Here is a 7,953-nt window from a genome sequence, read left to right as displayed (position 1 = left end):
GGGTACAGGAAAGGGGTTCTTGTAGACAGGATCATCAAAAAAGCCAAGCATAAAAATATAGTATCCATAAAAATCTGAACAGATTTCAAAAGTTTATTGGAATAAATACAATACATAATTAGTAAGCCACATGTATCAGATAACAATCAATATATCTAGTCTATGTATTAATCTATTGCAAATTATCACAAGTACAACATCAGCTACATAAATTATGAACTGTAGCTTTTTACCATTACGCTCAGTAATTCGGACACCTCCAATAGTCTGATGTAATGTTATATTCACATATGTGTATAAGGAGACCATTGTCAGTGAGATAAAAGCCAATTACACCATTAATATGGTATTTGATATTTATACCTATTTATAGCTATAATCTAGCACTCTTGTAGACATGTGTATGGATTTTTCGCAAAATACTGGAGATATAGATTGGAAGTATTCGGCTGGTGGCTTATCAGCAAACCTAATTGAAATCGTATTTTGACAACGAATCGTGGTCACTAGTTATCAAAGTCAATCTCTAAACAGTTTATTATTTATTTACATGTTTAGTAAAATAAATGTTAGAGAGGATGCAAAACACTATGTTAGCATTTATATTAAATTGTATGTGTATATACAAATATGGGTTTAAGTTGCCATTGAGTTCTTTTTTTGTGCAAAATTTCACTTTTAAGCTGTTCTTGAAGGCTCACTGATACCTGGGATGAAAATACAGAAGTATCGCTGCCAGCTGCATAAATCACTTGCCTTTTGCTATCGTACATGTCACGATAAACTTGTACAATGAACACATGATTAGATGACAAAGTGCACAAAAAGTAGCCCACACGTAACACAACAAGTAAGAGAGGCTGCAAAACGCTACCTGTAGGGTATGTTTACGTGTGGACTTCTTCTTTAGTGCTTTGATATTCAAGTATGTATACTTAGTACAACCTGAGAATTTATGTACATGGATGGATGGATGGGATGGGATGGATGGGATGGGATGGGATGGATGGATGGATGGATGGATGGATGGATGGATGGATGGATGGATGGATGGATGGATGGATGGATGGATGGATGGATGGATGGATGGATGGATGGATGGATGGATGGATGGATGGATGGATTTCACTAGGGAATGCACATACATGGACATTCAAAATAAACAACATGTATAGTAAATAACATATACATACATGATATTTTCAATAGCCATGACAGGCACACCGAACCAAGGATGACACAAAAAAGTATGATTGCATCAATGTATGATTGCACAAGGAAAGTGATATCAGCATACAATGACACGCTCAAGTTTTGTTCCGCAATGTCTTTTGTGTTCTGCAACCACCGCTTGTTATTTTTTAAAGGGAGATCAATGTGTAGGTGCTTTCTTGCATGCAGAAACTTAGTGTGGTGCAGCCTTTCTTTTGGACGATTAAAAAGTATTGAAACCGGTTCAAGTTTCGGTTAATCGCACACACCAGTCAACGTGAAATTTTGTTAAGTTCTGTTAAAAATATTTCGTGTACAATTGATTATTACCTAATTTTGCAGTTTCATTATGACTTCTGTTGATAAAGAAGATATTGGGAAAGTGTTGAATGATCAATCGAGACCACTAAAAGAGCGATTCAGGGCGTTGTTTACTCTGCGAAATCTTGGAGGAAAAGACTCGATTGACATGATTGCACAATCATTCCAAGATGGTTCAGCTCTTTTGAAACACGAACTGGCATACTGTCTTGGACAAATGCAGGATGAATATGCCATACCAGTTCTAACCGGTGTCCTGGAAGATAAAAATCAAGAGGCCATGGTTCGGCATGAAGCAGGTAAATGTATGTTTATGCACTAGTCTAAAATTATAGACGTGTTATATGGGATTCTTCCAATCCCTTACGTCTAAACGGGAATGTGCAAAAACCGGGGGTGTTTTGAAAAATGTTGAAATTGTATTTAGTGTAGTATTTTATGGTTTAAATTGATCATAAAAGGTTTATATTCATATATTATCATGTAAGTGAGAAGTTATTTTGCACAAAACAAGCATTTAATGCATTAAAACACATTATTTACCTTTCCAATAAAACGCAAGTTGACTAACACAGACAACAATTATGTCAAGCGGAACAACTCGACCCAATCATAATAACTCGGCCACCTCCGACAAGCTTCGTGATAGACCTAGTAAATACATTTGTAACAACTCGGCCATGGCCGAAATGTTCCGATTGTTTAAAAATTGTGTCCTGAAGCCTTGCAGTTGCCCTTCATGTATATATCGCTATGTTTTGACAGCAAGAAATGAAAAAAACACGTCAAACTCGTAATTATTCGTAGGATATGACATTTTTATGTATGGAACTGATATAAAATAACATAATCTGGTAATATTTCTTGTTTTTATGATATTTGTTAGATGTTAAATGCTTTAACCCGGAATCCCGATCGGAATAACTACCCACTTTTGTTACTAAACAATTTGTACGTGAAGGATTTGCCATATCAAAAAAACGTAAAAAAATCCGTAAACGTACAATTATTTGGACTAGTTTATGCACCAGTCAATTGTAACCACGGCCCCCCAGGTCCGGGGAATAGCGGGGACTTTGACTTTTGGTCCAGCCAACCCCGGCTAAAATCCCCATCCTGCGGGGACGAACTGATGGTAAAATGCCCCCGCACCCAAGGGACCCTAGGTAAGACCCGTTCCCCACTATATTTTGTGTGAAGACCAAACCACCGCATTCACCCAGCACTGCGGGGCCACCTGAAAGGTAAAAACACGGCCCATTTCCCCGGCTATCTCCGGTATACCCCACTGACCTGGGGGGCCGTGGTTACAATTGACTGGTGCATGATTAAATGATTACGATTGCCAATTACATGTAATTAGATTTAGTTATGTCAACTATATGCATATTTCAAAAGGCATTTTAGAGAGTAGGTTTTTAATGACATAGTTGTTTTGGCTGCTTGCAGAACTCTAGAAACCCTGGGCTTCAAAATATAATCTATAATCATAAAAAATACCACAAATAAATATTATGTCGCAGTATGTTATACATTAAACATTCAAAACCATTACATTTAAACAATAACGAGCCAACAGACAACATGTCAAGCCCATCAAACAGTTCTTGGACACAGTGAAATTTCAACAGACCTGGGACTAGTGTGTGACAGGCCACCTCATCATGGTTAATGTTCATGACAAAAATTTTTTAAATCCTATTATGCATGGTGAAGAAACAGCACGGACGAGAATCATTTCAACCTTTGACCTCTAAGGAAGACTTGGACCTTTGGGGTACAGACCTGGGTCTGGTGAACAACATGCCACCTCATCTTGTTGAACTTGCATAGCAAGTTTTTTGAAAATCCTACAATGATACAGCCCAGACAAGGATCATTCAACCTTTGACCTCTAACAATGACCTTTACTTTTGCAGACCAGGGATTTCTTCGCGACATGCCACCTCATCATCGTTGACCTTTTTTTAAAATCCTATAATGCACGGTTAAGACGCAGCCAGTACATGGTTCAGTCCGGACAGACACACTTCTGCACACATATAAATGGAACCGCCATTGTGACAACTATTTGTTGTGTGTGGGCTTGTGAAAAAATGAATAACAAAGTGTACAGTACTGTGTACAGAGGCCCCTATTTTTTAATACAATGTATCTCTTGTTTGTGTTTCATTGTATTGGATGATCTGTTTATTAAAAACAGACTAGTATTATCAAATGTAAGGATACTGTCTGATTTATAAAAAAAAATAATGAAATAGTGAAACCTTTTTTTTTTTTACAGGAGAAGCCCTTGGTGCTATAGGAAGCAGTGATGTCATGCATATATTAGAAAAGTATTCTGCAGATCCTGTCACAGAGGTATATTAATCATTCAGTCTTGAAAACAGTAGTTTAATGCAACAATAAAACACATATTTTTCTCAGTGCTCGAGATAGTGACCTAACCCTTTATGTTGCAAGAAAAAGGATGCCTTAAATTTGTATAAATCTCTCACAGTTCAGGTTGGAGGCCTAACCCCGTATTTTTTTGGGGAAAGGATGTATATAATTTGTATATAAATTCTCTCAGGGCTCAGGGCCAGAGGCCTAAACCTCTATTTTGGAAGAAAGGACTACTTCAATTTTATCAGATTGGAAATGATATTTCCTCATGTGAACTGCGACTTTGGGGAAAACTAAACATAAGAGAGGGCGGGGAGACACTGATAAACATCTCCTGTTATCTAGAGTTGAGCCCTGGAACAACCTAGAGCATATTATATGGTGCCGGCTGTACATTCATTACATACAAAGATCATATCTTATCATCTTAAACAATATGTAATGCTTTTGCTCTTTTGCAGAATTTCATATAATTAACCAACATGTAGTTTGCAAACTACTATTTTTACCTTTTAGATATTGAGTTCATCTATTGGTTTTATTCCCCTGTATCATAGACTTACAAGGTAATGCATTCTGTAAATTTGAGTATAAATTACTTATTCCATTTAAATCCTCTTGATGACTGTTTTTAGGTAGCAGAAACCTGCCAGCTTGCAATTGCAAGGTTAAAATGGTTACAAAACTCACAAAATGAGAAAGACAATCTCTCTGAAAACCCATACCTCTCAGTAGACCCAGCTCCACCAGAGACCAGGGATAGCGACACACAGCATCTGACCACAACACTCCTTGATGAGAACCTGCCACTATTTGAGAGATATCGAGCATTGTTCTCCCTCAGAAATATGGGAACAACTGAATCTGTAGTGGCACTTGCAAAAGGTTATTTTCTTTGATCAATATTTGCACCTAATTTAAAGCAATTAAATGTTAATTAAAATTGAAATCAGATAGTTATGTAGGTAAAAGTGACATGCTGTACAAACCCACCAAACTTTGCATCTTGTTTTTTATTAATAAGTGCAGAAATGTAATTCAGTAGATCTTCAAATCGTATCAATGTATACGTACCGGTATATTCAAGTGTGTGCTTTAAAGACTTAGACAAGTACTAATATTGTAACAAGATGCATAAATACAAATTATGTGTCTTATTTTGATTCTATAGGGCTGAAATGCAAGAGTGCCTTATTCCGGCATGAGATTGCCTATGTGTTGGGACAAGTACAGCATGATGCTTGCATTAAACAGCTTACAGAAAACCTCAAGGACCCTGAGGAGAACCCGATGGTGCGACATGAGTGTGCGGAGGCCTTAGGTAAAACATTGGTTTGTTGTAGAATGTTTGAAATTAAATTATGACATTTGAATAGTGTTATGGCTGTTGTTTTACTCAACACTGGGTTGTGTCCAAAAGACATGTCATTCCTTTGTACCTGGAATAGTGAAAAATGTGTCTTGGATATGATCCTGTCTATTAGACCTACTTCCTCTTAGTTTCTTAGTGGAAACATCACTATTTTCAAGTGGAAACATCACTATTTTCAGGATAAATGTTTTTGTTTGCAAGCATTTTAATTTGAGGAAATAGCTTACATATCTGTAAGAACATTCTGTCATCATTGATCACCTGGGTTTTAATTTCAAGGTAAAACTGTACAGATGATGTGTAAATATTTAAGTAACAACAGATTTACGTAATGGTTAAAATGGATAACCTAAATTCATAAGCCGACTAATGTCACATAATCAGTGATCATTTTCATTCTCTTCAAAATTTGTAAGTAACATACATCGTAGGTGCCATACATATACATGTATTGTGAAATATTTTATCATTGAAGGATCAATAGCTACAGACGAGTGTATGAAGATCCTGCACGAGTACCTCAAGGACAAGGAGAGGGTCGTCAAGGAGAGTTGTGAGGTCGCCCTCGATATGTGCGAATATGAGAAAAGCACTGACTTTCAGTATGCTGATACCATGGCAAAACTTAAACAAGGGGAAAACCTAATGACTGCAGGTGATTGACAACTGCTGTGTTGTTTTTAGATCGTATAATATTGTAGTTATATCGTTATGTGTTTTATGGATTTTAATGATGCATTTATGTGTTTGTTATTGTTTGATACTGTAACATCCAATGACACTTCCTTTTGTAATGAATGTGAACTCATAAAGATTAAAGAAACCTGCTAAAAAAAAGTCAATAAATAAAATCAGAGACTCTTTTAGCCACATACTTCAAGTCTTGTGTATGAAAATCTCGCATTACTCTTTTATGTGTTTACCTTCAAGTTAAAAAATTCTACCTCTAATTTATCACAACCATTATTTCATTGAGCTTGTTTACATCAATAAAAAGTCCATGAAAAATGTTATGTGATTTGTTGTTGAAGCATTTTTTCAGTAATCCTGATTCATTTGCATACCAAATCTGTCGCTTTGAAAGCAAGCATTCAAACATTAGAATTGCAAGCAATTGAATAGAGGCTTAACTCTTGAATTATTTATAGCAGAGTTATTGGCCTTGCTCGACACCAAGATTAATGTTAGTGCATGCTGTCGATGGGGCACACAATCCTAGTTTTATATAATGACCAAATTTCATGGAGAATTGGTATTAATGATCTAATGTGGCCTTTTGTTATCACAAGGAACCATTTGACCTAATGACAGACTGTGTGGTACATGACCAATAATCAAGCCTGAACTAGATTTCATTGAGACAGACAAACATGCATACAGACTGATGCATTCTTATAGTGGTGTAAAGTTTGTGACCTTGAGTGTGTATATGAATTATATATTGTTATAATTATTATTATTATTATTATTATTATTATTATCATATATATGAGCAAATATACCTCTATTTGAACTGTATTTTGACTTGATGAAGGTAATTAACCTGAGCAAATTCCATAATGATCTGATAGAACATTTAGATAGATAGATAGATAGATTTATTTCGGCATAGGAAGCATATACATAGTTAACAACATAACATAGGATAAAATAATGAGCATTATTAAATACTATATCACATACGAGAAAACTATGACATACACACCAACACCAAGGATAACACAAAAAAGGGAAAGCCCTTATTTCCATTGTGGTCCTTTTTATTGGCGGCATGACACAGAGAGGCGGACCTAAATATAATCATGTTTAAAAGTGCTATTGAGTCATAAAAATGTATATCACAGTCAAATCTTGATGTAGTGACACTCCTGTTTGCAGCTAGGATTTAAAACACATTTCTAAAATTGTAAAAAGATATTGGCAAACAATTTAAAATCCTGAGCCGAAATAGGTAAAAACAATTTTAAATACTGTTCATAAGATGCCTTTTGATGGCAACCTTAAAACTTTGTAACCTGTTGATCTCCATTAACTCTACAGGTAAATCATTCCATAATTTAATTCCAGAGAAAGCAAAGGACTTAGAACCATGACTTTTGACTTTAGGTAGACAATACCCACCCTTTTGACTAAGTCTTGTACTATAATTATGTACGGAATCTTGCGAAATAAAGTGTTCACCCATGTAATCCGGAGACAGGCCATTTTTTATCTTAAAAACATGACACAACATTATCTGTTTAACTCTTCTGTGGACCGGTAACCAGCTAAGGGACTTAAAGTGGGATGGGTCAATATGGGCTCTGGAATCCAAGTCGAGTACAAATCTCATTATTTTATTTTGACAAGTTTGTAACTTATTTTTTGAAGACTGTGTCAAGCTATTATACCAAACAGAGCATGCATAGTCATAGTGACACTGAATTAGAGACATAACCAGAAGTTTCTTGGTATGCTGAGTAAGAAACTCTTTCTTGCGGTAAAGAAATTTTAACCAAGAGTTGGCCTTCTTAAGAACAGACTCGGCCATGGAGCAAAATGACAGATTTTGGTCTATAGTAATCCCAAGATACTTGATAGATGAAGTTGATTCAATGGATGTACCAGAACAGGTTATATGCAGGTTAGATTGTGACCTAAGCTTTTGCTTGGACCCAAATAAA

The 7,953-nt window shown here is 35.9% G+C and overlaps 1 protein-coding gene across 1 annotated transcript; it reads left to right on the top strand.

Annotated features, from left to right (window-relative positions):
- The first annotated feature begins 1,457 nt into the window (after positions 1-1,457).
- On the top strand, positions 1,458-6,285 carry LOC128214278 (deoxyhypusine hydroxylase-like). Its single transcript, XM_052920665.1, has 5 exons — positions 1,458-1,832; positions 3,818-3,894; positions 4,554-4,803; positions 5,090-5,239; positions 5,766-6,285. The coding sequence occupies exons 1-5, from the start codon at positions 1,562-1,564 to the stop codon at positions 5,951-5,953; spliced, it is 936 nt and encodes a 311-aa protein (XP_052776625.1). The 5' UTR covers positions 1,458-1,561; the 3' UTR covers positions 5,954-6,285.
- The last annotated feature ends 1,668 nt before the right edge of the window (positions 6,286-7,953 follow it).

This window comes from Mya arenaria, chromosome 13 (genome assembly GCF_026914265.1).
Source record: "Mya arenaria isolate MELC-2E11 chromosome 13, ASM2691426v1".
Classification (NCBI taxonomy): Eukaryota; Metazoa; Mollusca; class Bivalvia; order Myida; family Myidae; genus Mya; species Mya arenaria.
This window is presented reverse-complemented; position numbering and strand designations above follow the sequence as displayed.

Bases quoted from the DNA above. Each gene is read 5' to 3' on its own strand.
- LOC128214278 (XM_052920665.1), top strand. From the start codon at position 1,562: ATGACTTCTGTTGATAAAGAAGATATTGGGAAAGTGTTGAATGATCAA. The intron at 3,895-4,553 runs GTATATTAATCA...GACTGTTTTTAG, and splicing joins CTGCAGATCCTGTCACAGAG to GTAGCAGAAACCTGCCAGCT. The intron at 4,804-5,089 runs GTTATTTTCTTT...TTGATTCTATAG, and splicing joins TGTAGTGGCACTTGCAAAAG to GGCTGAAATGCAAGAGTGCC.